This window comes from Protomyctophum parallelum (assembly GCF_964188405.1).
Source record: "Protomyctophum parallelum genome assembly, chromosome: 20".
Classification (NCBI taxonomy): domain Eukaryota; kingdom Metazoa; phylum Chordata; class Actinopteri; order Myctophiformes; family Myctophidae; genus Protomyctophum; species Protomyctophum parallelum.
Genome location: NC_139718.1, coordinates 26,704,116 through 26,721,308, shown reverse-complemented (window position 1 = coordinate 26,721,308; position 17,193 = coordinate 26,704,116). Strand labels below are relative to the sequence as shown.

At 41.9% G+C, this 17,193-nt stretch overlaps 2 protein-coding genes across 4 annotated transcripts in view; one reads left to right on the top strand and one right to left on the bottom strand.

Annotated features, from left to right (window-relative positions):
• Positions 1–60: 60 nt before the first annotated feature.
• Positions 61–9,198, top strand: pax9 (paired box 9). Its single transcript, XM_083791516.1, is given in 4 exon segments — positions 61–245; positions 904–1,490; positions 8,706–8,918; positions 8,920–9,198. Coding segments are annotated over 4 exon segments (846 nt in total). The 5' UTR covers positions 61–241; the 3' UTR covers positions 8,962–9,198.
• Positions 9,199–14,444: 5,246 nt separating this feature from the next.
• The window catches only part of slc25a21 (solute carrier family 25 member 21), a 123,223-nt gene continuing 120,474 nt past the window's right edge, over positions 14,445–17,193 (bottom strand). For all 3 annotated transcript variants that reach the window (XM_083791788.1, XM_083791789.1, XM_083791790.1), the window contains 2 exons: positions 15,797–15,849; positions 14,445–15,282 (listed from right to left, as the gene is read on the bottom strand). In XM_083791788.1, coding sequence (XP_083647914.1) covers positions 15,221–15,282; positions 15,797–15,849 — 115 coding nt within the window. In that variant the 3' untranslated portion in view covers positions 14,445–15,220. The remainder of the gene's footprint in view (positions 15,283–15,796; positions 15,850–17,193) is intronic.

The window sequence follows — 17,193 nt, the reverse complement described above, 5'->3', positions numbered from 1 at the left end:
ACCAGACGGGGAAAGTGTTGGAAGTCCAGCCCATGATTTGTGCAGATTGAAATGTAAGCCTGTCTCCCAGACCATCAGGAAACAGATCGCGAATTTGTTCCTCTCGCTCTTTATCGTACCCGTGGCGCACGAGGGGATTTCCTTGACAGCATTCTGGACACTCGCAAAACTGGACACAGGACCGTACCCACACGGGAGGCGTGATTGCGACACCGCGTTCATCATTTGTGGATATAACGCAATGGGTAAGTTGATGTTTGAACGTTTTGGTGTCAGGGGATGGAGCGATCGGTCGAACTCGCAACGGTATGTGGAAACGCGCGGCATATTGTTTTTGCACCGCGTTGCGATTTCCTCACGATGTAATCTAACTGAGGAGGAAGGCTGTTACGCATTGTTGAACGAATCAATTATGCTTGAACGTTGGCAATGGCCGCTGTCTATTCAAGCACGCAGTAAAATATAGGTTATCCAAACATCAAACTCAAAATTAAACATTGTGAGAAATATAACTAGTTAGATCACCAATACGTCGATGAAGACCGTGGTATGTAGAGGGTGTTTTATTATTATTATTATTATTAACCAAAGACACTTGGCTTTGCTCCTGGTCGACTTGATGCATGCATGATGCTCAGAAATATATTGGTTCTCGAAAAACCGTGCCAAAATAATAGACCTAACATGCAGTCAATATAGTAACTCACTTTATTAAATTCAGTTTAGCCTAACATAGCCCACACTGAAATGCATAAACTGGTCACCGCATTAAATGATCAGCAGACGTATATACAGTGTAATCACTTTAGACTATAGGCCTACAGTACTAGCAAATTGGGGCCTTGCTGCTGGCGTGATGGGTTACATTTTCTTCTCTTTTGTGTGTTTTTGATTATACTATAGAACCAGCCTTCGGGGAGGTGAACCAGCTGGGTGGTGTTTTCGTCAACGGTAGACCACTACCCAATGCCATCCGGCTCAGGATTGTAGAGCTGGCCCAGCTGGGAATAAGGCCGTGTGACATAAGCAGGCAGCTCCGGGTCTCCCATGGCTGCGTCAGCAAGATCTTAGCTCGGTACAACGAGACTGGCTCTATTCTCCCGGGGGCTATCGGAGGCAGCAAGCCGCGGGTCACCACGCCCACGGTGGTCAAACACATACGGACATACAAGCAGAGAGACCCGGGGATTTTTGCCTGGGAGATTCGGGACAGACTACTCGCTGACGGGGTTTGCGACAAGTTCAACCTGCCGTCTGTCAGCTCGATCAGTCGGATCCTTCGCAACAAGATTGGGAATCTGTCCCAGCAGAATCAGTACGAGTCGAGCAAGCAGGGTCACCCACCACCACAGGCCGCTATACCGTACAATCACATATACTCGTATCCAACTCCCATCGGTGCCACGGGGACCAAAGTACCCACTCCCCCCGGAATGCACACCCTTCCCGGACACATGGCTATGCACAGGATATGGCCTTCCTCGCACTCGGTAACAGATATTCTTGGGATACGGTCGATAACAGAGCAACAAAGTAAGCATGTTGTAGCCTATATACCTTTGGAAACTAATTGTGTTTTTGAGGTTCTATACGAAAAGGGCACAATGTAATTTCTAAGGTTTTTGTGCGCTGCTGCATGCATGCATGCATGCATGTTTGCTTGCTTGATGTTGCTGTGTGTGTGTGTGTGTGTGTGTGTGTGTGTGTGTGTGTGTGTGTGTGTGTGTGTGTGTGTGTGAGAGTGAGTGTGTTAACAGTTCTTCAGTACTCTCAGTACTTCAGTACTCTCGTTTTGTAGAAGTTACAACAACTTTGGTTAAAGTGACGCTCGAAAGCTGATCTGATTTGTAGGCCTCTCTGCAGGGAGTGAGAGCAAATCATATCCTACTCCTCGGCTCCGGTTTGTTATTGATGTGAAAGTATATAGGCTATAGGACTGTATAGCACTGTAGTTCAAACGTCTTGCATAGAAACAGATGGTTCAGCTTGCAGTAATAATTAAGAAGCGGATGTGGAATAGCCTATTGGGTGGACAAACCAAAGCAAGGCGCAGTGGCGAGGTGAACGGAATCAGAATTAGGTGTGCACAACGTTTGCCAGGAACCAGACATTTTGTATTAGCGCTGTTATTACCAAACACCACACACACACACACACACACACACACACACACACACACACACACACACACACACACACACACACACACACACACACACACACACACACACACACACACACACACACACATTCAAAAGTATGGCTAGAGTATATACGCTCTTCGATTTTAAGGGATTTCATTTTAGTCGAGTCTGGACTGCGATAAGCTACTGTTTACTATAGTGCTAAAGATTAACGTTTTATGATGGTAATTTTGATTGCATATAGATAGACTATATACGCATATTTGTAGGGCCAACATGCAGGTAGCCATAAAACTTCTTCTTGCACTCAATAGCACCGCAACTGTTTTGGAAACAGTGAAACAGGATCCTCCATAAATCACTGTTAATGGTAGACAAGTTGTTGTGAAACTTTTTTTTTCTTTTTTCCCTGAGACAATGTTTCTTGTGGCAGCAAGGGAAGTGTTGTCAGCCGAGGGCCCGAGCTAGTACTACTGTCAGGACAGAGTATATACCTATAGACCTATATAGCACGACAGTGCCTTGCAGAAACATGCCCAGCCCCGCAGACAGACAGTGCTTTGATTTGGGAGGCCTCGGCAATTCTATGCAAACTTAACTCGGTCAGTCTAAACAACACATTGTCTCTCAAATGCGAGGCAGATATTTCATGCCGAACAAGAAATTACTAGGGGAGGAATGTGTTCTCAAAGGCTGCCTTTCTAAACAATTTATGCATTTCCAAATTATTAACAGATGTTTGCGGCAGGTTTGGAAAGCCGAAATAAGTAGCCTATACCATACACGTGACGTGAGGCCTCCTTTAGTGTCACAATCATTTCACCAGCCATATGATTTCATTAAAAAAATGAATCTTATTACAAAGGACAGGTATAAGCGTGCATATTACCCTGTAATTGTAAAATCAAAATAGGGACTTAAATATCAGGCTGCTATATAGGTCTAACACACACAACACACACACACACACACACACACACACACACACACACACACACACACACACACACACACACACACACACACACACACACACACACACACAGTGACACACACAGTGACATACACAGTGACTGCACACACACACGCACACGCACACGCACACGCACACGCACACACGCACACACACACACACACACACACACACACACACACACACACACACACACACACACACACACATTAAATTGCTTATGATGAATTCAGTATAGGCCACTATTAGGCCTATCGAAAAATATATTTTCGAAAAGTATAGGAACAATTATAGGCCTATAAGCTATCTTAAATAAGACACTCTTTGTCTTGAGTCGCATCAAGTTACAACACCGGTGGGCTTGCTTTCCCCATCTCTATTCTTTAAACGTTGGGAGCCGTGTATAATATAATATCCATCACGCACAAAGGGGAAGCGGTTAAAGTAAATCTAATTTGTCCCCCCACAGGAAGGCGTTTGGTGGGCTAAATGCTCCTGCCTATTACACGAAAGGGTCGTCTTACTGCATTGCGTTCATGAATTGGCCTTCAGTTTGATCAGCGGCTATGGGGGCGCGCACGTTCGCGCACGCTGATTTCAGCAGGGATGGAATGGAAGCTGTTTTGTACGGCGACGATGCTTACTATAGTCACAAACGTGAACTATATTCAGTCTATTGTTCGTGCGGGAAAATACTGAATGAGTCAAGCAAAATGCTTATATAGGGCCGGTATGTATGGTCTATAGTCTGGCAATGGGGTGCATATCTGCAAAGATAAATGCATGCATGAGAACTAGAAAGTGTTCAGGTATTTTCGTTATCTTCTCTGACGTCCCTTATCTCCTCTGTCTGTCTCTCTTTTGCCCCCAGTTAGTGACAGTCCGTCCTTTCGCATGCAGTGCCAAACTAGAAGAATGAAACGCTATAAAACAGGACACTTTTTCCTCCAGCGAGCTCTATACCCTATAGTCAATGGCGTGGATAAACCGCATTTAGAACCTGAAGCAAAATACACATGCAGGTAAAACAAAAATAAGGATCTCTCTCATATACTTAGGGTTCCACTTTCGAGGACTAAATGCTAGCATATAGAGACCTGCCTGGTGTTAAACACGGTCAGCAAGAGTCTGGTTATTAAGGCTACGATCCTAATGCCAAGCGTAATGATCTAATAATAAGTATATGGCCTGGAAAATTGTCTCACGATATTAATACATTCCTTCTGTAGTGGGCGCACTCATGGGCGTTGTCATTTGTTCCAGTGTCGTGTTGGATTTGGTCTCTGCACGACTGCATTTAAGTGAACATATAAGAAATTATAAATACTTTTTCCATTCTTTATTTTCATATATTTTTTGCAGAACCATGCACGTCTAAGCTATATAAAATGAATTGCAGCCCATAGGCAGAAGGAATGACAAATAATTCCTAAAGTGAAATATAAGACATAAGACAACTTGTTTATTTTCGGATTCCAGCTGCAGTAGTTGAGGATATGTTTCAGTGGCCTTAACAATTCATTTGTCCACAAGATTTGTCAAATAAACAAATAAACAAATAAAAATAGTATATAGCCTATATGAGTATGACCTATAGTCCTAGAAGACGAGTCATGTGGAATGGGCTAAATATTTCGAGCGTTGTAAATAGGCCTATATTTGCTTGACTAATTCAAATAGCCTATATGGGAAATTAACAACAATTCTATTGTATAGCGGCTATAGCCCATTACCAGTCATTGTATAAAAACTGGAAACTGCATATAGCCTATTAATATAGCTTGCGCATTATTATTATTGTTATAGGCTCTAATGTTATTAAATACAACTGACACAATTGTTTCAGTTTCTAAATAAAATAACGAAAACTGAAAAATAAATGCATCTCAGCCTGTCAGGGGAGGACTATTTGCTTAATCCAGAGGCTTTTTGATTAGATTTTCAAGTGATTCATGGTGGCTACAATTATGTCAGCGGCACATGCCTGATGCCTGTATTTAATTATAAAATAATAATAATAATAATCTCATTATAAGGCTATTTTGATTTTCTGAAAACGACAATGGCGGGATATGATGCCAGCTGTACCTGTGTGCACGCGTGCGTGTTGGCGTGACAGTATATGCGTATAGGCCTATACGGTAGCTCCTTCAACTAATGCGCGCGTGGTCGAGCATGTGTTGGCACATTATTTTTCGTGTAGGCCTACATGGCACGCGATTCCTGGTGGAGACAAAACCATTTAAACAATTTCAAGCCGCATAGTTTGGTTTCTACGCTCATTTTTTTTTAAACAGCATAAAGCAAGATGCAGTCAGACATTGAGGGCGTGTGAAGTCTTCTTCAAAGTAATGGCATGCAAAACTCTGTTAGCCTACAAACTATACAGAACGAGTTATAGTGCAAAGCAGAAAATGCAGAAAATAACAACTATAAATAACAGACTGCATTTCACGGCAAAACAAGAATGTTACAACAACTATTTCTCAAAAGGGCATATAGCCTATAAAAGCTTGCTCTTTTGCATCAGCCATTTTATCTGCTGCACTGTTGCCTACCTAGGCGTGCAACATTTGAGACCGTGCGTGAAAAGGCGTGAGTGAGACTGAAAGAAAATGACAGACATAAATCCCAACCGATGTTGTATGATATTCACGCTGTGCTTGTTGCGGCTGTATGGCAACCATGCATGATAGCAATTCTTTGGCGCAAATTCCACAAGACATCTCGATATCCACACTGCACCCAAATAAGCATATAAGCTAAGCTTATTTTCCTCTATTGCCCTAAACGAGAACGTATAGGGTGACGAAAGATGTTCTGGGTCATTTGTGTCTTTTGGCGTTATTTCGGCCCAATGAGAAGTCGCAAATAGCCCCTGCAGTCTAAACGCCGAATGGCTGTTTGGCCATTGGCCGTAAGCTATTTCTAGAGGCACTGCAATCAGATGCGCCCATGGGACTATCAGACGATCCTCATTTGAAAGAAGAATTGGATCATTAAATTTCGATTCAGGGTTAATGTATGCGCACAAGTCTATGTAAACAGAGCCTGCGGCTCGGAAGTCATTCATAATGCCCACTTTCCGTCCCCGTGTCTCCAAAGGACTGAAACGATATATATCAATCAGACACAGTTTATGAATTGAGTTTCCAAATAAACTAAAAATTTAGCAAACAAATTTAGGTTGCCATTTCAGATAAACATGCGTTAACGCCACAATAGCTGATCAAAATAATAATAATAATTATTATTATTAGTAGTAGTAATATGGCCACATTTGACAAACATTTATCAGGTTTGGTTTGAGTTTTTCTATAGGGCTAATTATTGTCAATCATGCAAGCGTTTTTGTCTTGACATTCAGTCGAGCTTTTAAAGTCAGGCTTGGATGGATACTATACAAATTGACAATTAACGGAGATGGAAATAACTCAATTAACAAATAATTTCGAAACTGAAGAAATGACCTATAACTAGTCTAATGGCAATAGGCTATAAGATGGTGATCTTGATGGGGGGGGGGGGGGGGGGGAGAAATTAAGAATACAAAGATCCAACTATGGAACTATGAATCAATCTACATTCTATACATTTATACATTTTAATTTCTATCATGACAGTTTATGGGGTTATTTATTTGAAAATCTATGACTTTGATAATGATGTAACACTTTTAAAGTCAATTTGGCATTTTGTGGAATAAACTAGCATAATCAGATCAATTTGCACAAACTTCCAAACACACTGACACGCATAAACACCCCCAGACATGATGCATGAATGTACACACACACACACACACACACACACACACACTCACACACACACACACACACACACACACACACACACACACACACACACACACACACACACACACACACACACACACACACACACACACACACACACACACACACAGCTATCTTAGCAGCAAATCCTAGTCAAACAGGACAGAGGAACAGACTCCACCAGTGATTGTCAGTAGTCATAGACCACCCAGGAATAGAAATTCTGCCCCAATGTTGAAATGCTTTGTTGAATTCCTCCAGTTAAGTTTTGTCGCTCCGCCAGCAACGCTAGACCATTCATGGTGAAAGCCTTATGCTTGCCTCATTCTCTATCATATTTCAACTCTTCCTGTGTTTTCACTCCCAATCTCTTGTGACATTTGTATTGCGGTGAGCCGGTGCCCCCCACCCCAACCCAGACCCCATGTCTCCCATCATCTGGCATGGCACTTTGCCACTTATGTAGAAAGAACCCTGCATCTCGAGTCAACTTTTGAGACATTACGATCATAACAATAATATAGGAAATTGAAGAGTTAGCTATATATGTTCCAAAACGGCATGCATCAATTTCAGAAGAAGTAGTCATTTGAAAAAGTGACTCTCTCACTTTCAACTGCCTTAATATATTTATTATATAATTATTATTACTTATTTATTTTTGATAGGGGCCTTAAGAGAGACCGTAATTTAAGTATTACTCCAATAAGCTTTACTTTCATTTAGCAAGTGCAGATTTGACTGTTTTCAAATTGTGGCATTTTGTAACCAACTCTTACTGCACAGCAAAACCCTCAGTGTTACGATTTAAGTCAGTCAACTGAATCAGATTTAGCTGCATGGTCCTGAATTGGGTCCGTGTTAGAGCTGCTCAGTAAATTAATGGGTTTCAGGAAAATGTTACATGAATCAAATTGACCAAGATTTGAGTAATCTAGGAGACAGCAGTGAGCTATTCAAGTTCTGTTATTTTTCACTGGCTCTTATACCCTCTCTCCTGCATTCCACTCAGCCTTGCAGGTAGCCTCAATGTTAAATTTACACTGAGGATTTTACAGTGCACAAAATGCAGCTACAAAGAAATTGTGTGTGTGTGTGTGTGTGTGTGTGTGTGTGTGTGTGTGTGTGTGTGTGTGTGTGTGTGTGTGTGTGTGTGTGTGTGTGTGTGTGTGCATGTGTGTGTGTGTGTGTGTACACATAGTTTCATTGTATTCTACTGTTAGGTTCTTATAGCTTAGTTATGATTCAATATGTTATGTATTTGATGTATTTCCATGCATGTGTTGTTAACTTGTTCTTGCTTACTGTAGTCGCTCTGGATTAAGAGCATCTCCTAAATGCCTAAATTGTAAACATACGTCTACCAAAATTGGGATTACTCATTTTCAATTCACTCTGTCCAAAGTGTAAACCGCAACTGACACATGAATAATGGGACCTTCAGTCTGAATTCATTAACAGAGTGGAAGTGAGGACTTTTCTGTGTGTAATTAATTTCCTAATTTCTGAACTAGGAAGACAATTCACATTGCGATACCTTATATTCATATAATTAGTCCTGCATCTCGGACAGTTCGGAAACCTATCTACCAGTGACGTCATCATGGGGAATTCAAGCATGCTTACCGATGATGTCACTGGTTGGCAGGTCTGTCCACACCCTGGTCCCCAAACTATAAGTATATCTTCTCAAAGCAGAAGCGTCTGACACAAAGTATAAGCCCTTAACACAATTTCTTTAGAGATTCATAGTAGAGATATACCCTTAATAACAACTCTCTTTTCCTTCGGTAGATGCCGAGTGGATTGCCCACAGTGAACAGCTATGTCACAGCTCCCAGCATCCCTCCTTACCACCGTCCCACCCAAGTGTCGCCCTACATGGGGTACAGCGGCACCACGTCGGCCTATGTGACCGGGGCCACATGGCAGCCAGCCAGTGGCAGTGCTCTATCTCCCCACAGCTGTGACCTCACCACCCCACTGGCCTTCAAGAGCAGGACAGCCAAACCGTGACGCTGTCCACCCCGTCACAGCTTCAACACTGTAAAGTCTCCACTAGACAGAGACAGGACACAGGGGAGAAAGGAATAGGCTCTATGCACACAGTATAAATCTTCCTATACTTCTGAGCCCCTTCCCTACTTCCTTCAATCACAGGTGTTACCGATACAAATGTAGGCCGTTACATTTTGGTAAAACAGAAACACTAGGCAGTGGGACTCAAAGTGTCCTTGAGTGGGTTACAAATGGCCCCGTATAGGTGTGTTCCATTTGTACACTCTTGAGTTATGGGGGTCCTTGAAATGAAAGGGTTTGAGAACCACTGTATGGAACAGAGCCTTAATTAATTTCATCGGTAACACAGGGAGTAGGGAAGGGGCACAGAAAGTAGGACGTTATTCTGTGTGCATAGAGAAAGGGGTGGAGAAAGGCCAGGGGGCAGATGGCTCAGGTCTGTCCGCTTCTGGCCTGCGTCACCTCATCATCACCACAATCATCTCCTCGGTATGCCCATGAAGGACCTACAGTACCAAGTTACCCATGTTTGTGCTGGTCTCAAACACTCCATAGGCCCTATGTGAGAAAATGACACCAGATAAACATGGCCCAAAATGGGGGCGGACTGGTCCTTTCGTATAAAGAATGACTCTGTTGTGTTGAAAGAGCTGATGAGGGACAGGTGTATTGAAGGACTGGCATGACAGCTACTACACGAGGACATTTTGACATCCATCTTCTTAAATTTCTCTCAATTTCATGACTGCATGCATATGCAAATGTCTTTGGGGAAAACAGTGGTAATGACTTCATGAATAAGCCATTTGCATTTAAGTGTTTCAGGGTGCTTATCAATTGTTAGGTTTTATGTTTATGCTTTTTGGTTTATGTTTTTGATAAAAGTATCTGTCTTATGGACCATTGTTTTTCCCCCACTTCTCAAAAAATGTAGCCAGTTCAAGAGCTCCCAAGAGAAGTTCATGTTTATTTATTAGACTAAGGTACGTTGAATGAAGTGCAATTAGCCTCACAGACAGCATGGGATTCTCCACGCACATTTAGACAAAATTGGCATTTGGTCTTATGTTTGAGTCGATAGCGTTAACAGATGAGCTGCACAGTTCCAAATGTTGCACAATGAAATTGAATGTATCTTATTAAATTGTTTTGATGTTACTGAGCTTTCTGAACCACTGACAGTTTTCTGCTGGAAAATCATTAGCATCTTTAACAATTTTAAAGCGTGACGGTGGCAAGATGAAAGACGTATATATTTGCTTCCTCTACGCAACTGAAGCCGGGGTCAAATTCAACGCAGACTACACGCCAGCTGCCCCATGGGCAGGAAATAGCATCGCGTGTAATATCTGCAAACAAACCACACAGAGTTGACTTACCAGCGAAAGCGTGGCCGCCTAATTCCTTTCTTCAAAAAATATGATGTGCATGTGCTTAGGCTACTGCTTGCTCGTAGAATACACGACGACCAGCCGAATTCATTGCTAACACTTCTGGAAAGAAGGACATAGCCATTAGCCTGTTTGACATGGTGGCTGCAGCCGCTGCACCTTGTGGTGGTAGGCTATAGGCCCAATATGAGAAAGGGAAAAAAATAAAGGAAAAACAGTACCCTCTTTTCCTTTCAATTTGACGGAGTCAACAGTCTGTATCAAGAGACTACAGGCCTAATTGACACCAGATAGAATAATTCCTGCTGGGGAAGAAAGTAAAAAAAAAAAGATAATCAGAAAAAGAATCATAGACAAATAGTTTCGTTTTATTAAAACGTCAAGGCATTCGTGCCCGCCCTTAATTCTGATTCGGGCCAAAATTGGTGAGAATTCTCACCCATTTATAAAACGAATGAATAGCCTATTAGCATGCAAGGGAAATAATAGAGGCTAATAAGCTAATCTTCATTGTTAATGAAATCCTGAATTTAACAATGGCATGATTTGTAATGTGGGCAGCCCACTTTACAAAATCATGGCAATAATAAAATAGGCATATACAATAAATTCATATTTTAAATCAGGCTTTTTTGTGTCTTCTAAAACGCACAAATGCACCCACATGGGGCCCATGCATTTGCATTTATAATTTAACAAAACTAACCTGCAGTTGATGATTTACATAGTAGACCTATTATTATCCACCGGGGTACGGGTGAGGGGATGGATATTTTGGTTATGCCTTCCCCACCACCACCACCAGCCGCACCACCCCCTCAATTCCTGCTGTGTTACAGCATAAACAGTCCCTCCGTGTGACAGTGTAAACAGTCCACCCTCTGCAGGGGCTGATTTGACTTGGAAAGCACTCTCCCCCGCATCCAGTGGTCACGGACCGTTGCTCAGGGATCGTAGTGTTTCTTTGACCGTACATGAACCACATCACAGGGACGTGCTGATCATATGCTCGCTGTACCAGCCAACCCTCCCTGCTAACACCACCCGTCACGTTCAAGTAAATGATAGTTGCCAACAACTCTCAATCGTGGCATGCAGTTCTTATGGCCAAATGTCCAAGGTGTCTATTATAAATTTCTAGTAGCCTACTATCTCTGGATAGGCCTGTCGTCAGTGGTGGACAAAGTAGCCTACTCAACCATGAGTAAAAGTAGATAGTCCTGGTCAAATATTAGCCTACTCAACTACAAGTGAATGTTGCTCTGTTTGTACTTGAGTTAAATACTTTTTTTAAGTATTCAAAAGTAGCCTACACATTAAAGTGCATTTTCATTTTAATATCAATGCATTGCTGTAATTTAGACAAAACAATTGAAGGTTTTCATGCAGACTTTAGAAAAAATATATCGATAATAATGAAAATACCAGATCTACAAGCACACAATAATGCCTTGTAGATCTTCTATTTTCAGATACATTAATGGTCAATTAATTAATAATAAGTTTTTCCCTTGTAGAAATGTAGTGTTGTCAAAAGCACAATATTTGTCTTTGAGATGCAGTGGAGGGAAAGCCATATAGGCTACGTATCCAAAAATACAAATCAGGCCTATACTCAAGTAAAGTAAGATACTAAAAATGTTTTACTTAAGCGCAGTACTATAAAGTAAATGTATAGGCTACCTCATTACTGTTCAGTCCACCACTGTCTGCAAGTGGCCAAGGTATCGCCTATCTGTCGTGTTGTTTGCAAGCAACTTACAAGGGCTACAAAAGTATATACTTGAGTAGGCTGAGGCTTAATTTAAGTCACACAATGAAATTAAAGTGTATGATTTTCTGGAGCCCAGCGCTTTAAAGGAACTTGGACCATGTGTTGCAGTGTGAGAAAGTCTCTCTAAAGCATATAGTGTATTTCGTTGCTGTCCAGAAGAACCACCTAACTCAATTTTTGAGGTTTTAGATTTTTAGACATAAATCAATGCTATTGAACACCCTATGTCTGTGTTTTTTAGACAAATATTGAACCAATGAAAAGTATGAAGCGCTTCGACAAAAAACGTTTCATTTCCTGAAAAATGAACATTTTGGAGTGGTTGTTTCTTCCAGACAGTAAGATATACTGTACCTAATCTGTGTTCTTGTACTGTAGTCTAATGTAAGTGAACCTTAAGGAAGCGAGGTCTACAGGCATCCTTTTAAAAAATAGGGGCAAACACGTGTTTATAATTAATGATGTTGAGTCTGACTTCAATGTCATATGGTTATCTTTACTTCTCGACATGCAATCAGAAGCGAGACAGTGCTTTTTCAGAGTAACACTGAACAGGGTACATAACACTACTGCAATACACTATGCTTTATGTATGTTCTTGCTCACTGGAGGAGTTTAAGGAGAAGCTGACAACAGCCAGATTGTTTTCCCAATGCCTTAAAACAGCAAGTTTAAACACAGGTGAGAAAACCTTTTTCTTGTTTTAAGAAAAAAGAAATCAAATGTGCTCACAGCTTGTCTGGCTCGTGGCTCCTTCTGTGCTACTGTGGTGTGTGTGTGTGTGTGCCTTCAATATTTAATCATGCCAATATGAACCTATACAGACAGTACTGCAAGTCTCAGGGCTTATTAATGAATATTAATCATTAAGTTTCACCCTGGCTCCATAGGAAGACAGGTCCAGCCACGTCCTGATTGCATGCCTGTCAGAGTAGAGCCAACTCAGCCAAGGAATGGAAATGTTGAAGTAGACCTATAAGGGTGAGGATGAGGAATATGTGGGATAGGGGTGCAAAAAATAATAAGAAAGGGGGTGACAGAGAACAAGGTTGTCGAAGATTTATGGTCATCATGGTGTGCAAAGAATTCAGGTGAAGGGTGGTCACTGTTACTACGCAATACATGTTACACACACTACAAGTTGTCAAGACCCAAACAAACATATGCATTCAGCACTCCCGTACAGAGAGTGCAGGTTAAAACGTTTACAATTCCTTCAATCAGCAAGTCACAGTTGTTCGTCTATCAGCACCGGGCCTCCGGGCAAAAAATAAAACAGGAGTCTTTTCCATTTTGGCAGAGGGCAACTCCGCTCACGTTAATGACAAGTGTTAAATGAAAACCTGACTCAGTATGAACCATGACTGCCAGAGAAGCTTAAGATGGGTTCGCAAACAGTTTAGATTGTAATGGCCATATTCCATTGACCTGTTCACCCATGCCAAACATATTGGAAGTACACTATATAAATCTCTAATGCAGAATATATTTATTATCAGCATGGGACAACACAATATAAGCACAACTTCAGATTGTACAATTGCATAATTATTGGGTAGTTCCAAAACTATATCATAGAATTAACACACACATTAATTAATCAAAATAAGTCAGTGAAGTCAGGTGTTTATTTGGAGCATCATACACACACACACCTGAGGTTGAGCAACTGGTGTGCGTGTGTGTGTGTGCGTGCATGGCTGCGTGTGTGTCTAGGGGGTGTATGTGTTGGTGTAAGAGACAGATCAGTTCAGGGAGTGTATGCGTGTGCAGTAACCTCCATTCCTCAAACCTATTTGAATTTCTTGGGGCTTGTTGTTTTAGCTTGCAGTCAGCTATGCTGAAGCACTGACTCATCTCTACAGGGAGAGCAAGAAGACTGACACGCCGTTTGGCTAACGCAGCCACAATGGCTGACAGGTTCTCAAACAACAGTGGGCTCTAATGGCGTGGGGTAAGGTGGAGTGGGGTGGGTTGAAGAAGAGGTAAACTAGAGGGAAGTGGCGTGCCTCTATTGTAGCACTGCTGCAATCTAGAAATACTTCTCCCATTCAGTGCATGGTACGTGTAACACAAATGCACGGGAACAGGACACCTGTGTGGCGTATTTAGGCCTATACTCATGCATGCACATAAACGCATGTGTGACACGCACGCACGCACGCGCACGCACGCACACGCACGCACGCACGCACGCACGCACGCACGCACGCACACACACACACACACACACACACACACACACACACACACACACACGCGCACACACACACACACACACACACACACACACACACACACACTGCTGACACAAAACAGACTCCACAAAACTGGGGCAAACAGACTGCACAAATTAAAACAGCTTTTAATTTGGTTACCAATACAGTGAAAAATACAGTATTGATTTTCTTTTCTTCTAAATAAAGCAATTTTTGCTTTGTTAACATAAAGTTACACAATTTGAACATGGTGACGTAACACGTAAGAATAACACACTTTCTTCCTATTTGTACTGACAAATATAAAAATTTAAAGCATGTATTAAATTACAAATTACTTATGCATGTATTAAATTACAAATTATATCAGGATATACAAGGAAATAGATGATGATCCATTGTGTTCAACTGGACAAAATACAGAATTCAGCAACATTTAAGCTAAATGTGCATGTTTATTTCATTCTAAAACACTTATTTCGTTTGTCAAGTGAATCCTAACCAAACCCCCACAGAATGCAATCAAAAACACATTGCACATTTAAAAAAGTTCTGTAAATGAAATCTAAAAATAATAAAATATACATGTTTTCTTTCTCTGAAGTCCTGAGAAATTGAGTTTATTATGCTTTTTTAGATTAAGTTTCCCCAACAGCAATTTTGGTTAAACTTCGGAATCCCTTTAACCTTATACAGGTCCATTTTCTACACACTCGAAGTTAAATGAACACTCCAGAGTTTGTAGGCCTATGATTGGCACAATCAAATTGTGTGCGTGCGTGCGTGCGTGCGTGCGTGCGTGCGTGCGTGCGTGCATTGTCCATAATGGCATTGTGCATACTAGATGAAAATGCTTTGGATGGCACAGGTCCAAAGTCCGTATAACACTTCATAGAGTGGGTGGAGCTACCAATTCCGCTGCAGCCATCCAGACATATATTCATAAACCAGCAGCATCACAGCTCCACCTGTGACCAAAGAAACAGGAGAGATAGATTAAATAGGAGGGTCACTGCACTACGACTGGTTTCCCATCACACTCTTCTTTGCAGAGAGTCTACAATCAAGCAAAGTTCTGGGAGGGTCAAATAGTATTTACAGTGAAGAACGCTCAGAGTTTTGTTTCAAACCACCGGATGTTTTTTGTGATATCAACTGTCTTATTATATATCATATCCTATTATTATACGAGACTAAGCCCCACCTATTTGGCTCCAGTGTGGCTTAAAACAAACCACAGAAATGATCTGCAAATATTATTTGGCCCAGGACTTCTTTAGTAGTGAAGGGATTTTGGGAAACCCAGCCCAGACTAATTAATGGAGATTTTCTGTTTGCCAAAATAATGATTTAAAATTGCCCTCCAATTACAAAACAATTATTCAGACAATATCAAGACCAATCTCAGCCACCTGTGTCATGCCACTCAATATGACTCTTTTAATATCAGCAGCCATGAGGGCCAAAATAAATGTTGTTTACCTGGTCCAAGCCTCATTATCTTTGGAACTAATCCCTTGTACAACGCCAAGTATCTGCAGAAGGGAGAAACATGATGTTAAATGATGTAACTGTACTACAAACTGGAATTCAGTATGGCAGTATATCGGAAGACAGAGGAATATGGTTACGTGTGTGTGTGTGTGTGTGTGTGTGTGTGTGTGTGTGTGTGTGTGTGTGTGTGTGTGTGTGCGTGCATGTACAATACTGTCTATATAAATGTATGTATGTGTATGGTGGCACAACTGGGTATGTGTGGAGGCGACTGCCTGCCTGCCTGTCTCTCACCCCAGCCAGGTACAGAGCGAGGCCTAATGGCCAGTGGCGGAGGGTACCTGCCCCTTAATGTGTTCAAGGTGATCAGTGGCTGGCTGCCTCCGCCTCGCGCTCCCCGTCCCACTGCCTGCCCCCGCCACTGGTGGCGTTAATAAGGCTCGACCCACTTCCTCCCTGGCTCTCTGTCTGATTAGATTGACCCGCGGAGCGCCGCGCGGCTCGTTAGGGCCTGCTTAACGACGTCTCCCATAGGGACCACTAATTAGCTGCGACTGTGTTGTGTTAGAGCAGAGGGACTGGATGTGGCGGAGGGGGCACCCCCTCTCTGCACCCCTGGAAAGACGGGGCTTCGGTGCCATTTCTGTGGAGCAAGGCCCCTAGGCTCTTGTGTCCTGCACTAACGACAAACATCTCATTGGCCCACATCTAGTGTGTGCACTCCAAGCTCTTATTTCCTTGTCTAGAAATTCTTTATCATGCATGACTATTCTAGGGTCAAAGGAGTCTTTTGTTTCATATCTGATGCTCACTCACACCATTTACTACTGGAGGTATGGCTATAAGTTTATATACATACATACCGGTACATACAAACCGATGCGACAGATGGCAGATTCCCATATTGTATGAAGTCATAGAAGAGAATGAGAATAATATTCCAATAATGCCATTTTGTGATGATAAATATATTAACTAATCTACTCCTTTTCAATGGAGGCTTGGCGGCCAGCTTCTGTCCACAAGCACTTCTGCTGTAGGCAGGGGAAGTAAACACTTTCCATGCCAAGTGATGGTAAACACTGGTTGTGGCTGGTATTTGTGTACTTATGGAAAAGCACAATATTAGAATAATTAATCTGATTGTCTGCTGAAGTGGTGGATTCTTGGTTACAGAGAATATATGTCCAAGATTTTGGACCAAGACCTATGTAGGAATTGGTCTTCATTCTTCCAAAAAAGAAAAACAACAGCAACACAAACAGGCTAATTGTATATAACTTCTGAAGAAGATGGTGAAGCTTATTTAAATTGCAGTACCACTTATGAAAGTACCAGTAGCAATAATTTTGGAAGTAGTGGTGAAAATTGTATAGACCTCTCCT